The sequence below is a fragment of the Neopsephotus bourkii genome, unplaced genomic scaffold (assembly GCF_033783945.1).
Source record: "Neopsephotus bourkii isolate Nb327-2 ecotype Australia unplaced genomic scaffold, CSIRO-AGI_Nbou_v1 NB_1279, whole genome shotgun sequence".
Lineage (NCBI taxonomy): Eukaryota > Metazoa > Chordata > Aves > Psittaciformes > Psittacidae > Neopsephotus > Neopsephotus bourkii.
The window spans coordinates 4,698,198-4,718,973 of record NW_026901764.1 but is presented as its reverse complement, the minus strand read 5'-3'; the positions used below and the strand labels follow the sequence as shown (position 1 = coordinate 4,718,973).

At 34.5% G+C, this 20,776-nt stretch overlaps 1 protein-coding gene across 3 annotated transcripts in view; it reads right to left on the bottom strand.

Annotated features, from left to right (window-relative positions):
• Nucleotides 1-794: 794 nt before the first annotated feature.
• RASA2 (RAS p21 protein activator 2) overlaps nt 795-20,776 on the bottom strand; it is a 45,743-nt gene continuing 25,761 nt past the window's right edge. The window contains exons 8-24 of one of the 3 annotated variants that reach the window (XM_061365225.1): nt 19,511-19,587; nt 18,032-18,130; nt 15,955-16,111; nt 14,685-14,833; nt 13,244-13,358; nt 12,722-12,811; nt 11,863-11,986; nt 10,363-10,469; nt 9,685-9,771; nt 9,524-9,601; nt 9,080-9,153; nt 7,741-7,847; nt 7,370-7,452; nt 6,286-6,494; nt 4,957-5,060; nt 4,182-4,371; nt 795-3,219 (exon numbers count right to left, since the gene is read on the bottom strand). In XM_061365225.1, coding sequence (XP_061221209.1) covers nt 3,189-3,219; nt 4,182-4,371; nt 4,957-5,060; nt 6,286-6,494; nt 7,370-7,452; nt 7,741-7,847; nt 9,080-9,153; nt 9,524-9,601; nt 9,685-9,771; nt 10,363-10,469; nt 11,863-11,986; nt 12,722-12,811; nt 13,244-13,358; nt 14,685-14,833; nt 15,955-16,111; nt 18,032-18,130; nt 19,511-19,587 — 1,881 coding nt within the window. In that variant the 3' untranslated portion in view covers nt 795-3,188. The remainder of the gene's footprint in view (nt 3,220-4,181; nt 4,372-4,956; nt 5,061-6,285; nt 6,495-7,369; nt 7,453-7,740; nt 7,848-9,079; nt 9,154-9,523; nt 9,602-9,684; nt 9,772-10,362; nt 10,470-11,862; nt 11,987-12,721; nt 12,812-13,243; nt 13,359-14,684; nt 14,834-15,954; nt 16,112-18,031; nt 18,131-19,510; nt 19,588-20,776) is intronic. The other 2 variants (XM_061365226.1, XM_061365227.1) reach the window with 2 other exon arrangements.

Below are 20,776 nucleotides of genomic sequence, written 5' to 3'. Positions count from 1 at the left end.
ATTTAATCTTTAACTTACTTTGCCCTATGATCTCTGCAAGTGAATGCAGTGACCATGCAGACTGGGTCTTAATACAGCTTACCTTGGAATGAATCAAAATAGATTCTGAAATGACTGGAAGGTTTGCACTGTAACACCTAATAGGAGCTTCCATACCATCAATAAAGGACAACAGGTCAGCTCTCTGTACAAGGAAACAAGGTCTCTCAATACATCAAAACACGCTTGTACAAAATTATCTTCTAAAAAATGCCCAGAAGCTTAGGAAGGGAGATCAGGTGGCAAAAAAAGGTGCCCAGATTACACAAGGAAAGATTGAGAAAAGCACAGACTGTTTTTTTCCACATGCAATATATTTAAAACGGGTCTGACAAACTGTATTTGTCAGCTGGCCCTAGTACACAGGACAGGTAGTGAAAGACAAACCAATAAGCATGAAAAAAGAATAGTGATATAACACTAATATTACAGTACTAGATATCCTTCAGTACATCAGATCAGTCACTGCAAGCTTTAAAAAATGCGTCACATTACTAAGGTTTCCATGGACAGTGTTATGACAAATGATTTAACTACCACTTCTCTTTCCAACCGTCAACCTTAGCTAGAACCTAATAATGCAGTACACGAACACCTAGATACCTCAGCCTGACATCATGGGGTTGGTTTTCTTTGCCTTTTCAACTAGGTTTTTTCTCTTTATACCCACCTCCTGTAAGTAAAACCAATTAATTCAGTCTTCAGGTAAATGTTAACACATTAAAAAGCAAAGCCTCGAATAAACACAGTGTATCTCAAGTTTGTTGTAATTTATTTGTGAGTTATTCTCAAGCAATGTTACAAAACATTTTAATGTCTTGATAAGAAAATAAAATTTAAATAAAAATACATTCAACAATACATCATAATACAAATTAAAACTAATGATAATTTACAATCCTAACAGAATTACTGATTAACATCATCTTTCTAGACTAATCAAAATGAAGGCAACTTTTATTATTAATCATTCTACTCGTACCTAATTAAATTCTAGAACATCTACTGCATTTTAAAACATCATGAGAAATCAAATCTTAATGGTCACAAATATTCAATGTCCTTTTCCCCCCCCAAGATATTCCAGTATCAAAGCAAAAAAACAAAAGTGCATATTTAAAAAAAGAAAGAAAATAATAAAAAATTGTTTCAAGAGCATATAGTTTAATTTTTTGTAAATTTGACTTTGAAAACAGAAAATGGCTCCAAGGAACAGATACATTGCCACAGGGTTTATCGATATACAGCAAAATCTAACTTTGACACTCAGCCACATTCAGTTTTGTTTAATGGCAGCTTTTTGTTAATGGAGCGTTTTATGAATGACAATCAGACCCACTCTACCTTGGCAAAACACATTTCTTGGCATTACTGTATTCGCTCCTCTCCACTCCCCAGTTTTAACCGTTGGCAAATAGAAGTCCCTTAGAATACATCAAATGTGTAAAAAAAAAAGGAAAAGGCAAAAATAGTGGACATGAATAAATGATTGTGATGTTGCACATACTAGAACTGAGTCCTGGATATTCTAAAATGGTTTGTCTGGTATTAAACCAAAATAGTTACCCTAATCAGTTACATTCATTCCAAAGGATATTCAATCCTGTCTTGCTAACTTACTCTTATTACAGAAAGTCTCCCTACAACAGTATAATAGATGTATAGTAATTTAAACAGCTTACAGTTTCGAGCATGGTGGATTTCTATTCTATTTGTAAGTTACATTCCTAATTAATTTGGCCAAATCATGATTGTGAAAGAACAATAAACCCCCCCAAAACACACCCAACAACAAAAGAGTCCATAGCAAATGCTCCAAAAATAAACGTACCACATACAGTTATTATTAAAAAATAATATTTCAAGGAGTACCACTGTATTTAATACTGATGAAGCAAAGCAGCCACAGTAATATCTTTGCTTCTTCCTGGTTATATACATATATGTTCTTTCAGCGTAAATCTAGCTTCTCAGATGACATGAGCAAAAATTAATCTTACTAAAGTCAAGAATGCCAGTTTAAAATTGTGTTAAGTGGCAAATACAAATTCATATAACTAAAGATACAAAAACACTCAATGAAGCATTGCTTTAAGACAAAACAATGTTGATCATTCAACTGATCATAACAAGCAGATACTACAAAGTATCTAAAAATAATCTGGGATAGTCCAGATATCTAAAGTGCTTTGAGTGATTATAAGAGATTATTTATTAGATTTGTAGTCAAACGGTGAGCTGGACCTAGTTATTACTTTTTATTAAAAAAAGTAAGATTATACATGGGATGATGTAAATTGATCAGTACTTAACCACAATCAGTTCACATTTAAATTTTTCTATTTGTAGGCAAACTTATTTAAAAAGACTGTTGCTACCCTGCATTTCTTTTTAGATTAAGAAAAACTATGTACCTTAAAAATCCTACGGAAAATAGATAGTGGTCTAATGTCACTCTATACACTATACTCACCCCAAATGTAAACAAGAGGTACAACATAAATTCCCTGATTTCTTCTTCTTTAGTACTTAAAAACATTACTAACACTGGTATCTGCTGTCCAGATTATTTGCAGCATACTGCACAATTTTGTAAGACTTCAGATGTAGACAAATAAAGTTATGACAACACCTAATACAAGAAAAAAAGTCAAATGAATTGAGTGTGAAGCTTCAGATCTTTCCCACATCATAGTAACTTGGGATTTCTATTTCAAGATCTGTATCAGCAGGGCAGGCACTCATGGTAAACTCATGCAAGTTTGAAGTGTATGTATTGAGAGATGTCATCCAACCAACAAATGCCATGTGGATTTTCTTCCATTACAAAGCTTATTTGCTTAGAAGTTCTTCCCGATAAGACAACAATGGCAAAACAATATTTAGATTTATTCACACCTGTAAATCCAAGAACCTGGAACTTCAAGTTCTTCAGCAAAAGTAAAATAAAATTAAGACCAAATTTCCAAGTAGGCATTTTTCTATTAAATATTAAATAGATTGTCAACACAACTAACATTTAGGTTCATTCTTAAATACTTTGTAAAAAGAGCATATAATGATTTAAAAAACAAAACAAAACCCCAATAAAACAACCGTGAACATTTCCAGTTTCTTTTTTCATCCAAGTGTGCCACAGTTTGTTCTGGTTAGGAAACTTTTCCAACAATTGGATTTTCTCTGGAAAAAATAAAATACTATATTTAAATATTTTAAGGTTAACACTAGCTTTTAAGTTCTCATCCTACAATTTTAATTTATTAATAAAAACTGTATTTTTTTGCATAATTTTTACCACTACTTAAGAAATTTTAGGTTTTGTGGAAAACCATGTACTTTCATGTGAGACCTCTAAATCAGTTAGCTCTCCTTAACAACTTGAGTTGATACTAAACTAGGCAAAACCAAATCAGGGTTTGATCTTTTTTTTCCTTTTTTAGGGTGAATCAAGCCTTACTGATGCAACAAAAATACCCCAGAAAACTTTCTAGTGGTGGTGTGTATCAGCCAGGATTGAAGAGAAATGAAAGAATCTGCTCTGGAACAACAATGCACTCAAAAGAACTGGTTGATTTTTTGGTTGGTGGTTTTTGGTTGGTTTGGGATTTTTTTTTCTTCCAACTTCACCAGAAATATTATTTATCATTGAGTATGGCAAGTGAATTACAATTAATGTATTAGTTAATATAAAGCATTAAAGATATGTTCCTGCAGTGTAATTTTTGCAGTTTTAATTAACTTGGTATTTTAATTGTTTCTTAACTGAAATTTGAAATTTTTGACACCCCCCCCAAAAACAAAACAAAAAACAAACCCAGAGAGCAGGCAGACAGGGATAAATTTTATGTGCACTTCAAACGTTAAGTTGCAAGGAAACAACATAATCATTGTACCAGCTCATGGGAATCTCAACAGGAACACAGGTGAATCCCATACCAGAGGAGCTTATCTTCTAGTAACTGCTAAAATATTTGCGTTACTAAAAATTATGTACCCTATTTTCTCCCTGTCCTTGTGTTGTCTAAATCTACCGTTAGCTTAATGATCTCTTATCTGAGCAAGCCTGGATTTGCACTGTGATTTTTCTTTTTTAAAAAAAACCCCACACATTTATGTGCATCAAAATTACACAAGATACTTACTCACTCCCATATTTAGCACTAGATGATCTCTTCTTTCGATATTTTTCATGTGATTCATTCAGCTTTTCTATGATATCTATTATCTGTTTAAGTATGTGAAAAGTTGCTACAGAATCTTCAATTGTGAAGTTAGAATAATCATCCGGTTCTTTCCGTGGACCTTGATAGACTGCTATACTTCCACAAGCCTCTACAAAAATTACCACAATTATCCCAATTAGGATTTTGATAATTAACACAAACAAATCTGTTACTTAAACGGTGATTCTAGAATTCTAACGTGTAAACTCACTCTAATTTATGCATAAAATGGGTTAAGACAAAAGCAGGAGACAGAGTCAACTAGATATATTTACAGTTCTGTGGCTTATTCTCTGTTGGTTGTGTTCAGCATCTTAAGCATCCAGTTCTCTCCTGTCCACATTAACAGAAGACTAATGCTTTCTTGCAACTCAACCACGTTCAACAGAATTCACTCTATAGTCAGAAAAGGGAGAGCAAAGACAGAAGAGCAACTACCTACAGTTGCAGCCTCCCTGCTTAGGATATATTTCATATATACAAATTCAATTAAAACAATGTGCATGCCTTATGTCTACAGTAAAGGAATGACTGACCAATGTCTGATACCAGAGCAATGACAGAAATATAATCTGTGTCTCTACTCCCTATTATTTTCAGGTAAGTTGTTAAGACATCAAATTGATGTTATAGGCCTAAAGAATAGGAGCTGAGCAGCATCAGTACTAATTCTTCTGAATTACTATTTGAGTACCTTCCAGCTTCTGTAGTTTAGACATGTTGATAGTGAAAAGTGAGTAAATCCTTTCTGTTTCTCTGTCGCCATCAATCTCAATCTGAGTATCAGCAGGAACATCTCTAAAAGGCAAAAAAAAAGAGGCGACTAGTCAATTTAAGTCATTCCTGAAAGCAAATAAAAACTAATTCTGTGTCAATATACTTGGCCTTTTAGTACGTCTATCACTCAGAGACAGCTTCACAATAGCTACAAAAAAGAGCATTCATTGCAAGTGTTCTATAAGAACAGGCACATATAGTTTTGAGAGCAATGAATACAGCAATACTAAAAAAATCACTTTTTCCCCCAACAGAATTCATTATTCCATATGTTGAGATAAAAATATTTCAGAAATATCAAAGTAAGGTTAATGGCCATTGAATTGCAATTAAACACTTAAGAAAAAAAAATAATCTACTATACCAGAATGACAAGTTACATTCCTAAACCAGAACAGCTAAAAAAAAAAACCAAAACCCAAAAAAAACAACAAAGCAACAAACCACCCAACCAACCTACCAAAAAACCAAAACAGAAAAAAAAATCCCAAAAGTTATTTAGTAATGTGAATCTTTTGAACTGTTGAGAAATGTAATAAAAGAATGAACTGAGTAACATTGAAAAAGTATTATAAAAGTTTTCTGAAAGTCATCTAGACTGAAATTTAGAGGACTGAGATCTTCAGTCTGTAATTTATGCAAACTATCCAGTTAAATATCAGATTGTTTGTTTTCAGAAATCAACAGTTTAAAAGGCATTATTTCTTGTAAGACATTATTCATTTTCCCGACATACCTACAAAACCAAAATGATTTTGTCAGAATCTACATCTAAGATTTAGTCAATTTTCTTAGTACATTATGTTTTAAAATATGTAAGGTTAAAATAAAAAGTGACTGTATAGACCATACAATATCATTAGGGAAAGAGACTTCCAGGCTGACCCCTCTGCAGCAAGGTATTTCAATTATTTTATGCAGATGATGTAGGCATGTCATATTTCTGCATTCAACTTGGCATCTGAATAATCTGACTACCAAATCTATCATGCTGCATGGAAAGAAACCAACATTCAATATTTCTGATTTACATGATGAATTGGTTACCTTCTCTTCATATGGTGACTGATGAAGTAATTGACTTCGTAAAATCCAGAGGATGTGCCTATTACTAAGCCATGTTTTTAGTAGCATAACTTGCTAAGTAGACAGGAAAAGCTTTGCCTTCAGATTTTCGAGTTGTATATTGAATTATACATTATTTGTCCTACAAAAAATGTATATTTTCATTTGAGAAGCAACTTACGCAGTGCAAGGAGCACAGCCAACTGTGTTCTCTATTGTAGCCTTGCAGCAAAGCCAGCTCCCATTCAGGAAAGCAGAAGGATGGTAAAAACTAAGCCGCTTCTGGTTTGACCTCGTTACCCGGCAAAGAGCTTCTATCCATTCGCTAGCTTCTACACAGTTATTTGCTTGTATATAGAGAGGCTTTTCTCCATGTAGTATTTGAAACATCTGTAGAAGGAACACAGGATTATTCTACTCAGTAAAAAAATCCGGTTATTTAAAGGTAAAAATGTATTTCAAAGCTCAAGGAATTCAACAAGGCCAAATAACGACAGAAAGCAAGACATTGGAGAAAGGAAAGAAGACTTCATCTCTTTCAATTCACTACACAGCCCTAGGAAAATACCAAGCAAAACCAAACAAAAAACTAACAAGCACACACACAAATAAACAAAAAATGCTGCCCAAACACACCAAACAAAACAGCAACCTGGGCTCCACCTACACCATTTCCTCATCCAACAAATAACACTTAAACAATTAGAACATAATGCATTTTCTGTCCTCTTCATTTACATATCTTTAAAATAAAACCTCAGACTTCATGCTTCACAGCCTAACAGCTGCACTTTTACCACTGCCTCAGAATTTTGGACTGAAGTAATAGTAGAAATACTGATGTGTTACAGGTCCAGAATGTGTCTGTGAGCACAGACAATTGTCTCAGCTGAGGAAGGTATTACAGGAAGTTCTTATCAAAATGAATAAATATATAAGTTCAGTAATACCCCATTTCTAGTAGAACATACTACAATCCATACTACTAATATCTTACATAAAACTGCTTTGAAAAAATGTCCCAGAAGTTTTAACCTTCATTCCAGATATTTAAAAGCAGGGCAGAAGTCATAAAATTGGTCATAACAATTAGTGCAGAGATCCATGTTCAAAGTACTTGGAAATACTGCATACGGCTTTTTATCCTAGATCTAAACTAGATTTTTTGTTGAAATGTTTAGTAACAGGGTTTCAGTAATTCTAAGTTAATTACAATCTTCTTTAAAGAATACATCAACAATTATGTATAAATTCTTTTGACTTACATTTTTCTTGTTGAAGGAATTCTCATCAAGTTTCTCCACTGCAAGGATGTTTTTGACTGGAATAGTGAAAATTGGTTCTTTATCTGTAAAAAAATGTAAGCAGATGACTGAAACTATTTTTAAAAAACTTTTATAACCTCAGGGCACTGATACCATAAGTTAAGTTCTCAAAACGTTCAGTTTTATTATTGAGGAAATGTATGTGAATCATAGGCAGAAGCATCTGGTAATCAAGGCAAAGGTAAGTAAAATGTGTTATATGTACCTTAGGAAAATAAAAACAATTATCCATTTTAAAAAGCATAAATCAGATGCAAACACTTTGAAAATAAGGAAGAAATAAAAATAACTGTAAAGAAAACATAATGTACCTTGCTGTTTGTGGTAGGTGAGTTCTCTACTTGTTAGACAGAACCACCGCTTCTTGAAATTCTTTTTACCAATCCGAGTCCTTCCCTGAGCTCTTTTGTACATTTCTCTGTCAAGGCAGAATCAAATGAAATGCAACCATTAATCTTCTGAAAAGCATTCAAAATGATTTATTGAGAAAACATGTTATTGGTCATCATGCAGCAGCATAAAGATCTGCTTCACTGTAGATTAAAAGAATAATCTACTAGTTGTTCAAAATAGATCCTCAAGATTATCTCCCAAGACGGTGATGGTGTGCAGGGTTCTGTAAACAGGAAAGGAGTTTGAAAAAATACGCAAACCACACTCTTGTTCATAGCAGTAACTTTGGAGTGGGTACTTATTTATTCAGGTCCAGAACTCCAAATTTTCCCAAAATGGATTAAGGTGTACCCAACTACAAGGTTTTCTTTTTCCTGCTACTTTCTACACAGTCCTTATCTGGATCAGAAACTGAATATAAATGAAATTATGCTTAACACAACAGCACGGGAAGGCATAAAATGTATTCAGTACACTTTAAGTATACTCACTGAAAATTTTATTTGAGTGACAGCCATCAGTTTAATCTAGATTAGCTTCCAAATTGCTACAACTAAGTGCTGACCTGCTACTACAACCTTCATTTCTATGTAGTATTTTAGTTAGAGGAACATTTCTTCCTTGTTCGAAATCTGGATGCTTCTTTCACAGAAAAAACTTTACTTCTTATTAATCTGCTTCTCAGGTAAATTAAAGAAACAATAACAAATTTTCCCCATAAATGCTGTTTGAATTAAGTGATCAGCTATTCCTGATCAACATTAAAAAAAAAAAAAGAAATTTTTTTAGAAATAATTATTTTAACCCCATTTTTTATAAAAGCATTCTATCATTTACAGTTAAATATTCCAAATATAGGGTGATTTTTTCTCCTACTTTAAAGGCAGAACATTTAGCTGGCTGGACTCAAACAAAATGAAAAGTAATCCTAAATTAAATTAGTATATTCTTTTAAAGAACAATTTCACAGTCCTGAATAAACCACCACAGAGCACAGACTGAACTGTAACAGGAATGCAGGCAGACTTTAACAGGTTTTATGCTGCTTTTAATTACTTTTTTTCCGATGTATCTAAAAGAGTTAAGAAAGTTGGTTAAAATATTTCTTCAAGCTAACGCAGAATTACCACAAGTTACAAATATCACAATTTATGCAGTATACCAAGCATTTTAATGAGCATTAATCTGACAGCATTAATAAAAAAAAACAATGAAGTCAATTCTGTTCTGCCTGATACAGATCAAAGATGTATTTACCCTTCCTTTAGATGTACTGGCTCACTCAGACCACTGGGCTCTTTGCTTTCGGTAGAGGAAACATCATCTAGGAACTTAATTAAAAATACTATTCAGAATCAGAATCAAAAGCTGTTTTGAGAACATATATGTAATTTCTCCTGGAACAAAGTAATTACTCTATGCAACAGGTGAAATGAAAATACATTGCAAGGACTAGAAACGATGTAACAAGGGATGCCCATAAGCAGGCCTAGTAACATTTGTTTCTTTTTTTTTTTTTAACTAAGTTAACTTAGTTCACTGGGTATAACTCTTGTGTTTCAAATGTGTACTTTGGTGTTTGTCTAATAAAAAGAGTCCGAAAGGAATCAGTTTTTCTCTCTAGTATTAAACTGAACAGTAACACAACCTCCTAATAAGTAAGGCTGATCAAATACATAAAAACAATGTAGTTGACGGTACCTTTTTAACAGATTCAGTAAATTTTTCTTCTTGAAATGTTTTGAAGAACTCACACATAAACGTCTCCTTGAAACTTGACTGAAAGAAAAGGTACATTGACATTAATAAAAACTTTCAAAGAATGTTGCCTTTGAAATGAGAAAGAGTTTTAGTAATCTTACAAGTTTGCTTTTGGACAAACTTCCCCAACTTCCCAAAGTCTGGATGGCTTTTGATATCAGAGTTAATGTTCTGGAAGTCTGTGCATCCTAAAATAAAGAAACAAAATTCATAAGTCACCTTTTTCCATAATTTCAAGTAAAACTTTGATTAAAAAATTAAAATGTCACAAAAATTACACGATGCAGCAATCAGACATAACTCCGTTCCTTTTTCTTCCACACACAGAGAGAAATGCATATACAATATTGTCCTCTACTAGTATCTGTGCTTTGTGAACGTATTTTCTAAGCTACTCAGTGTACTTAATATTTTGCTCACTACCACTAGACTTTAGTATTAGTTGTTGGATAAATAATTTTACCTATAAAACATCTCAAACCCCTCAGTCATGTGGCTATTTAAACAAAGCAGCATGTTCCCAAAAAAGGCATAGTATCTTTAATATCAAAAGCACTTCTACATCATTTGAGAACACCTCATGAAGACTGAGAAATTTGCTATTAAAGAACTACAAATGCCTTAGTTCCTTCGGTGAGGTATAAAACAGAAAACTCAACCTAGAGACATTTATTAATCTTACTTCCCAGTTACAGACCCACTCAAAGTAACTTATGCCTTCCCAGATAAACAGATTTCACTATTATAAATATAACAGAACAAAGCTTCACAAAACTTACTGGATGGTGAGGTCGTAAATGAAAAGTATGAGGTGAGACTACGGCTACAGCAAAGAAACGAAGAAACACAAAGCTGCTCACTGCAGAATACTGTACATGAGGGTCATCTGCAGAGAAAAACCATGAAATGTAACATGCACTAAACTTAACAGGAAATAATGAAGACAGTCAACATAAAAATCTTCAAGAAGGTAACATCAAAGGAGACATTTATATTTAAAAAAAGAATAGAAAAATCAATGAAGCGCATGAAATGAGAAAAGTGAACATGGAAAGAAATGTTCTACTTATAATGGAGGGTTTAATTATCTAAGAAAGTTCTGTTCTCCTAAAACTGGCTCATCAGCTCTACTACTCCAAACAATGAGATTATTATAAGCATTTACACACACCACCAATGTTCATTAGGTATGGCTGCATGTATATTGAACCAAAAGAGAAAAAATACTGTAGCAGATGCCCTTACATGCTAGGACTATTAGGTTTGTTCACCCAATAAAGCTAATTGCTCATTAATCAATGCAAATACATTGATTCTGTGCAACAAATGCAGTCAACCCATATGAACAACTTCAATTTTGAGTTGCAGCATCAAACAGTGGTGTTATACAATTTTGATACTGTGAGGATTTGCTCATCTAATATTTCAGGTATGTTTACATCTTTACACTGCTAAATACAGTGCGATCACATTCTTACTCTAATGACCACTTTGATCTGATCTGTCTGGGAAGTTAGCTATTCTGAATGGACTGCCTAAACTAGAGGAACATATGACATCAGTTCCAGTGAAAAACATGAATTAGAGAAAGGCTCCAGATTGAGAGAAGTATATTCTTCATCTGTAGCTTATTATATGACATTTTTGATTTTAACTGACTGCAGTGTAAGAGTATTTTAGATGCACCACATTATTCCTACATTAAAACTATTCGGAAAGAATAAAGCTGTTCTAATATTGGTCACATTACAAACATTAAATTATCCACCCTCCTCAAAACTACCAACAAGCAGTAACGCAATGACGCAATGGCAGTAGTAAAGCTAACCTCATCTAAGTTATCAGTGTGCTAGTCACAGTTAACAGTTGCAGTTCATGCAGTTAAGATGTAAACACCAAATTTATTTTCAAGCTTACATCTCTTCTTCAGAAGCAGTAGAGATCAGCTTTTCCAAATTTTACTCTTTTTTCAACTAAATCCTCATTTACTTGCACTTTTCTTTTAGTATCTCATATTTCTGTTGGTAACTTCTTTCTTGCTGCTGTCTTGCAGCGTTCCTGACCTGCTACATTTTTGTATCAGAAAACACAAAATTCTTGCTGACTGTCCACAAGGCTTTACTACAACTTACAGACTGACAGAATAAAGTGCCTGATTGTCAAGAAGTTCAGGTCACAGCTTTGGACAAGGCAAGAATTTTAACAATCCCCATAAGGTAACTGCAGAAGTTAAGTATTTCACTCTGAACACTTTTCAGAAATTTTTAGAGAACACTTACTTGGAAATCTTTTGGCAGCCAGATGCCTCAAACAATAAAAAACATCGCACATTAGGGTAGGACAACTTATACTTGACCGCACAATTTCACGGAATACTTTGTCTACGTAATAGCGTAGATTTTCCTGCAATTATGAAAAAAGGTATTTTTTCAGACCACTAACATCTGCATTTGTTTCATTTCCCTTAATGTAAACGTAACACCACAATTCCTTTTTTCAAAGCACTGCCTGCTTATTCCATTACGTATTTTAGTACAGTTCATATTTAAAAAGCTTCATAATATTTGTAAGGGATTATTAGTGTTGAAACACAGTTTAATGATACTTACACTGAAGTATACAGGCAGTGTCTCGCAATATACAAATATCTATCAAAACCTGGTTTTATCATTTGACAGCAACATGTTACAAAGAAGGAGCACTTCCCATGCGTATCTGGTGAATGTTAACTTAGTTTGTTACAACAACTATTGCCTTAAATGTCATTCTCTGGCAACAGACAAGCAGCATGCAAAACTTCGATGCAAACTGTTAAAGCAGTCCTGATTAAGTACATCATCATCTAGACACTAAATGCAGAACATCAGGAACCACAACAGCCAACAAATTGGCTCGAAAGACTGTAATCCTCTGTTTAGGTTCTCCTCCCTGACATATTCTCCGTTGGACTTCTCCTTTGCTGTATTCATAAACATGGACAAGAAATAAAACTTTTCCTTTGTTTACTTGGGAATCAGAGAATTATACTGCTACCTTCAAATTACTCATTTTTCCATTACAGAGAGCTGCTCTTTAAAATGTTTTTTTTTCTCAGAACTTGAGAAAGTTAAATTACGAAAGACAGACTGCGAAACTCACCATATTTATTTCTACATTATCCCCTTCTCTTATTTTGATGGGATCTATTTCACAGGGTTTAGGAGACTCGCATATCTGAAACAAACAAAACTATAGGAATTCAATTTTTCAGACAAAGCATGGAAATGCATCTATTTAAAATCATATTCTCTCCTAGATTTAGGGTTAAAGCTGTAAATTGGTTCTAACTATCCATAATAGCATGCAATAACCATACCCACTTTTGTGTGTGCCTTTTTATATGGATCAGTTACATAGTGTATCATGTTGGTAAATTCTGCAATGCGTTAAGAGGCTGAAGCAACTGTCATGGGCCATTTTATTTTCAAGCATCTGGAACATATATAACAAAAAGCAGCTTCTCCCACTTAAACAAATACTGCTCAATTTAACTTTCCTCTAGAATTCCCCTACCTGAATGATTACTGCTACAGAGGGAGCTGGAAGAAAAATATCTATCAAATAGACAGGATACCCCAGAGGTCTAAGTGTCCAGAAAACAGTTTCAGTAGATTAACCTACCTCATCAATAACAGGTTTCAAAGTAACCTTCAGGTAGTGCTTCCCCACTATTTTCATCATTTCATCTACACACCGAGTTGCTAATGAGTTGCCTCTGAAGACTGTGTTTGCTTCTCTGTAAGAAAATAATTGATTTTATTTGAACAGTGAAAAAATAAGCAGCTCAGTTACAAAACCCAATTAATACTTTAGCTTGCCATTAAATAGTTTTGGGGGTTTTTAAAACATATTTCCATACATTTCGGTAAGGAAATAAAGACATCCAAGTTGCAATGGCACTCAGGAGCAGGAAAAGAACAAAAAGAATATTATTATAGCTATTAGCAAAACCAGAAACAGAAATAAAACCATAAGGAAAAGCCTAAAAAATTTTAGACAAAGGAAGTTATAATCCAGTGCTGAGTGTGAGAAAGAGCAACTGGAGAAAATTAACAAATAATGGAGACTTGTACCTCACCAATATACAATTCTTCCTCTAGTAGGGTGGTGAAAAGGCAATCTCAGAGCTACACTGAGTAGGATGCTGCTACACTAACTGATAAACTCAAGACACTTTAAGCAAAAGTTATTTCATCTAGATTTATGCCTTTTTTACTCAATATAGCTCTTGAACAGAGCCAGCTCTGCAAAGTAAATCTTTCTAGTCTGAGAGATTTCGTTTAATATTTCTTTGTTACAGTTCAATTATAATAGAAAGGAATGTGTGTACTAAAATGCAGTTTAAAAAATTATTTTCCAGGAGTCACCTCTTTCTACACCGTTAAATTGTCTCACCTTATTTAGATCTGGAGAAAGTCAGCTTTGAAATGAACCATCCTGTGGTGACAAAACCCCTTCCGCACCTCCAGAGGACATTACTTGGCACTTCAGGGGCCACTACTTGGGTTTACTTCATTTCTGCCCTAACCACAGAGATGTAAAATCACAGGCTATACAGTATTCCTTGGAAAAACTCCTGTGCTTGCTACTTTCAAGGCATGCAAGAGGATATGTACTTAGTATTTGCAAGGCATATTTGCAAAAGAAAAAAAATACCCCTCATTTCAATCACATACTAAAGGAAACAGGATAAAATTCTTGGCTATTCGAAAAATGTTAAGTACCAATCTGATGATCAGTAAACTTTGAAGAGTGGCCAAATACGACATTTTAAACTAACAACTCTGTCCTCTTAGATATAATTCCAGACTGCTACCTTGCTATATTCAAGTGTACACTAGCTCCAAGAAAATTTTACCAGACAGCACAAAATCATCAACACTGACTCCCAGCTTCAATGTGATTTTAGTTAATGCTTTTTATAATCTAGCATTAAAATGCAAATGTAGTCAGGTTTACATAATGAGACAAAGAAATTGACATGTTCACTTTACGCTGTATCATGAAGCCCTCTGAAATTTAAAAAAAACAGGCTTGAGATCACTAGACATGTAATACATACTGGGTGTCTTTCAGATCTAGTTCTGCAACTGCAGCAACAAATGGAACTAGCTTATGGTGGTGTAGGAACAATCGAACAAGAGGCAGAACAGCATCATACTTGTCTCGACAAACTTCACTCAGTATATAGGCAGCAGATGCAGAAATCGGCTGTGAGAAAGAATATCAAATCATTAGTGAAGTAGTTAAATATTCTTCATATATATAGCAAATTACAGCTCAAATCTAACAATCTAGACACAGCTGCTTAACAGAAAGTTCCAGCATTTGTTGCATAACATGGCAATTAAGACTTTCCATTCTACAGAAATACTAATTGAAAATTTGTATTACTTACTCTATGCTTGACATTTAATAATGAAATTTGGCATTTACTCACCTTTCTAACTCTCCCTAAAAAAATCAGAATATGGTTTTGTCACAAATCCAAGTTAGAAGCAGTAAACAATCACTTTACTATAATAGCATATATCTTTACAGGACTATGCCAACTACAACCAGAGCACATTAAAATATAGTTCTCAGTTCTGAAGTGTCTGTCGCCATTCTATGGTTGGTAATTTCAGTTTAAAAAATGATCAAGTTATATCATCTAAGTAAGTAAGATAGCCTTTAACTGCCACTAGCTACTCAGCTCTTCCTCAATTCCAGTGGTGTATTATTTGATTATGGGCTAGTAAAAATTTTAGTCACAGTCTCCTTCCTCTTCACCTTTCCTCCCCCCTGCCAGTACTTCACAAACACTGATGTGAAGTAAGTCTATAGAAGACATAGGAACATAAAGCCTGCTTACTATTATTTGATTCTTGTCTTATGATATGCTCTTTGACAGAATGTCCATGTGAGAAATCCAGTCATGCCAATTAGCAAACTGAGGAAGACAGAAGCCATTCAGAAGTGGAATTAGAAACCAAATCTGAAACAGACCATTTTTGGTAAAGGTGATTATCTACCCCTTCAGAGTCAATAATGGATCAATGTCCCTGGAAAACCACTAAATCCATGGGGCCAAGAGCAGCCAATGAGAAGCAAGTATTATATCCCTTCCAGTCACACAGCACAGGTTATTTCACTATCTCTGCTGGTTCGTCTAACATAAAAAGAAAATCTTGGTAGTTTGGAGCTATACAAGCTGCTCCTCTGGTTGTGACAGAAATAATTCATGCAAAGGCACAAAAAACCCCATATCTAGATATGCATAATTCACAATATCTCATACAGCACTGCACAACTCTACGTTTTCATTTTAAAAGAAATTTTCAACACAGTACCTGAACATCTGATGATTTTAGCAGCAAGTTTCTTAGAGAACCGTAGTATTCAGATGGAAGCACACAGTCTTCAGTGTAACAGATATTTAATCTAAGTGACCCCAAATCATCAGTTTTAGAAGACTTGTTTCCATTTTCTCTTGGTTGAAGTAAGTACCTGAAAGCAACAGAACAATTCCAAAATATTAGATTCACATTTCATTAATTTGACTAATTCTACAATAAAAGCAATGTATCACATTTAATTCAGTATATATTAACTGAGTTCAGACTGGCAATAGAATCCACATAAAAAAAACCCTTGAGACACAAAAGAAAGAAAAGCAGCAGCACTTGTCGCACCTTTACCACAAAATGAAGCATGTATTTCCTCGTATCTTTCCCAACAGTGAAATAGGATATACTTCCTGTAGCTCCACTGGGATAGCAGGGACAGTTAGAAATTATGTTTAGAAAATATGGACCTTCTCATTTTACATCTAGGTTATATTTAGGGTGTTGGGACATTGCAGATGGAACAGCTAGTGCCAAGTATTTAAACAGTCTAGTCTGAAGCCACTAAAAATATATAACATTAACAGGCTGCATTCCTGAGAAACAAGTAAGATTAGAAGAGAGAAAAAGTTAAGTGCTTTTGTCCCCCTATTCTCAATACAAAATACACTAAGCCATTCTTCACTGGCTTTTGCTGTAGTTCAATCGCATTCCAACAGGAGGTGCAACTCTACAAAAATTTTAACAGCTTTTAAGCAGTTTAGTTTTAACAAACTGAAATAATCTTGTTTTGTTTTTTTACAAACATTTATATTTGTACTTCTACAATAAGGAGCCCAGACATTTTTTTAATAATCAGTGCATTGCCCATGGGGCCATGCTAACGCAAAGTAAGAACAAGAACTTCTATTTGACAGCATAAGTCTTAATCTTATTTTCCTAAGATTTAATACTAGTGATACTGTTCTATCTGCTATACTTCAGCTGAATTAAAAAACAATTCAAAAAGCTATATGAACACAATACACTAGTAATGCATACATGCTTATACAACCTTTCTCTTAGTAGGTAAATGGAGAAATGTCATTATGTTAATATGGTCATAAAGCTTTTTGTCAGTTCAGAGCACTGGCAGAACAAGTCTGTATCTGCAATACACCATGTATAAAATAGAAAACAATCACATAAACATTTATTATGTCTAGGATCACATTCAAGCAGTAAGAACAAGAGCTCAAATTTGACACATGCAAGACATTTGGAGCCTGAGCTGGGTACATTTTGCAGAGCTGAAATGGTTCCTGGCCAAGATGTATTCCATTTAGCTCCTATTTGCCTACTCATTATGCATTTTCTACACGGATACGCAAGGGCTTCCTCCACTCTTCTCTGCACCTAAAGGTTCGCTAAAAGCAGAATATTCTACACTCTTTTAGGCATTTGAATCTGTTGCACTCATCACTTCCTGCTGCTAGCATCTGGGACAGCAAAGGGGCTAGAGACTGGTTCCTGCTTGCAAGAACTTCAAAAGGGAGGGGTATTTCTTTCCCCACTTCCCTTCATGCCTTACCCCTGCAGCTTTTAAAATTCCAAGCCTGCTCCCCTGAAACAACTTCAGGTTAGTTCCAGATCAGTTTCTGAACCTCCCCAAGGAAGAAAAAAAAGGAAAGTCATACTTAATTATTTTAAAATAAACTCTTCATCCATCATTCTGGAATTTAATTACAAGTGGTGCAATTCTGAGAAGTTTCTAGTTTGCTGGTTAGGCTGAAAAGCATAGAGAGATCACAAAAACTCCAGGAAGCTTCGTGAAGGCTAGTTACACTCAGTCTTCCCTTTCTTCACCCTTCATGCTTTCCCTCAAACATAACTTCTGTTTTGTGGGAGTGGGCAGACTGGGGGAAGAGAAGAGTTAAATGTACCCTCTGTCAATGTTGACTTACTGAAGCTCTTTAGAAAGATGTTTTACATAGACTAGAACAGGAAGACATACTTTAATTTATAGTCAGAATAAAATATTATCCTTTGCAAGACAAGATCTGTAGGATAGAAGCAAATTCAGTCCTGAGACACCATTTCTCACCATGCTTGAAAGGAATCGTTTCTTAACACCTTCACGGGAACTTTGATTTCTCCTAGAAAGACATCTTGTACCAAATTTCCATTATTCCAAAGGTCAACCCTGAAAATAAGAATATTTTTTAGTTTTTTCTCCCAAAGAGAAATAAAAATCTTCAAGTTAATAATAACTGCCTTACAGCACTAATAAACATGCATACAGGCAGAAAAAGTTAGAAATCTCAGTCCATTCTAAGTAAATCAAGAAGAATCAAACAAGTGGCTTATTATCCCATATAGAACAGAAAGGAAAACAGTGATAGTTAGACTCGCAGACCTTGCATCAGTAAATACAAGTGATATTGGCAACATATACGTATTCTAAGCAGTCTCCACCCGCAAAACTGTGCACATCTCTTCTCAGGTAACTTTTTAACAAATGTATTTACATATCCCTATCCAGTCGCTAGAATTTGGCACACTGCAATGCCACATCAACACATGCGCTTGTATTTTCCAAACAGCAGCTCATATGCTTATGACCTCAAAAGGAATCACAGACTCCAGACATGCACCTTGGGTCTTTTCTATTACTTCTTACCTCTCTGACATTTCTGACAGACAGCAGTTGTTAAGAAGAACAAAAACAAAACAAAAAACAACAAAACAAAACAAAAAAACAAAAAACAAAACTAGATTTGTTGGGGCATGACTATGTTTCTAAATATATTTGCATCTATAATGAAATATACAATTCTAATTAAGATTTTCAGGAAGCTTATAGTTAAAAACGCACATACCAAGTTAGTTCTACAATGGCTATTAAAACTAAGCAGCTAACCACTAAATTCTTCTTCTGATGCCTGCTAGGAAACATGCTAGCCTTGAAGACTACATGTCATTCAGCAGATATGGTGCATATATAAGTATGAGCACAATAAATAAATTATAGCCCAGGGGTCTCAGCAGCTCTAGCTACACAATATAAATACAGACAGAGCCACTCTTAAGTGTAAAGCGGCAAAAAAGGGTTCGAAGCTCCAACACAAATGCTTCTCCAAAAAGCAACACAAAATTGTAACAATCCCATAAAGAAAAAGGGCTTTTCCCTGATTTTACTAAACCAGGCAACTACACTTGAAACCACAGACTAGCACCATGTATATGTTGTCATCCTTCAGTACAAGTTCTATTACCAGTTCTGACCAAACTAATACATATTAACAGGTGGTCTTCACACCTCTTTTACTCGCAGGCACCGGAAACAAGTTTAGGCTGCTAGATACACTCTACCACTATTTACTTCAAAAAACAAACAAAACACCTTTTATTCAGTAAGAGGCACAATAAAAGATTGAGTAATTTTACATATTAGAAAGCATCCTTCCTACAAGTCTAATCAGCAATTTTCTGTAGTTACAATAAAAATACAACATTTGTTGTCTTGATGACAAACTACTAGGATTTATTAACAATTAAGCACTTTCTAATCTATGTAACTTACCTGACTTCTAATTTCTCAATATCCTCTTCTTCCACCTGAAACTGGGACTTCTTGGTGTAACTGCTGGACCTGGTTACCTGCAAGTAAATTCTTCTTTTTAACTAACTTTTTACTGTTATGTCATGGATATCAAAAAACAAAGAAAACCCTGCTTCTTGAACACTGGTAAATCATTACTGTTCCTTCTAAAAAGAAAGAAGTTCAGTTCACCAAACAGCCTTTTGATGAAAAAGCAGGTGAAAAATGGGTCAAAAAATATTTATGGTGGAGCCTGGAGTGGTGGAGCAGGAATCTATAGATCTCCTTGGGGGGGGGAGGAGGGGGAGGGAGCAAACAAAAAATAACACAACAAAGAAACAAAACAAAAAAACCCCAAGAAGCAAATATGACATGAAACTGGCAACAAGTACTTGGGTTTCGGCATGAGCCCCAAGAAAGCCCCTAACCCTAACCCTTCTTGCCCTAGTTATACCATCAGTGTAACTTCTTAATTTTCATCATTTCTGAACTGATTACATTCTCAGTTTAACTCAAACAAACCATAAGTTATCAAGTTATTAGAGTGGTTTGGGTCACATTTTTACCCTAGTATCATACTTCCTAAGAAATTACACTCAGCATCTTGAGCAGGCCAACTGAAACACATGCCATATGTTGGCACTCTATGCATAAGTATGAAACAATTTCTGAAGTCCCTCAGCAGGACCAGGATCTATATTAACACAATAAATTATAACGCAGGTGAGGCACATAACAGCTGCACTACTTCCAACTCTTAGCCAAACAGTACAGTATATGCTTGCATGCAAACGTTTTTATTAGAGACAAATCAGAGGAAAATTCAAACTCTTAACTTGGTTACTGTAACTTGGCAACTCGCACAGAATTAAAATCAAATCAAAAATTGTCATTTTTAGCCTTTATTGGGTGCAATCAATTCATTGTTTTATTGGAGTAGTATGTTGGAGGGGTTTTTAGCTCAGTGTTCTTGAAAATATTTGAATTTCACAGGATACGTTCAAGTTCTCTCAGAACTCATAATGGCAACAGATGCTGTATAAATTGATTCAAGATAGTCTTCACATGTGCCCATGAGGAAGCTATTTTTCACACAAAATCTAAAGGGGAAAGCTATTGTCTGGCAGCCCCCAGAAATTTACTTATATTTGAGAGGCTAGTGAAAGCTCTTCAAATTGGCTAAAGAGAGCTTTCTTTCTGTGCTAGGTACTGCCATGTAGCTTGCTTAAAAATATTTGAAGGATTACA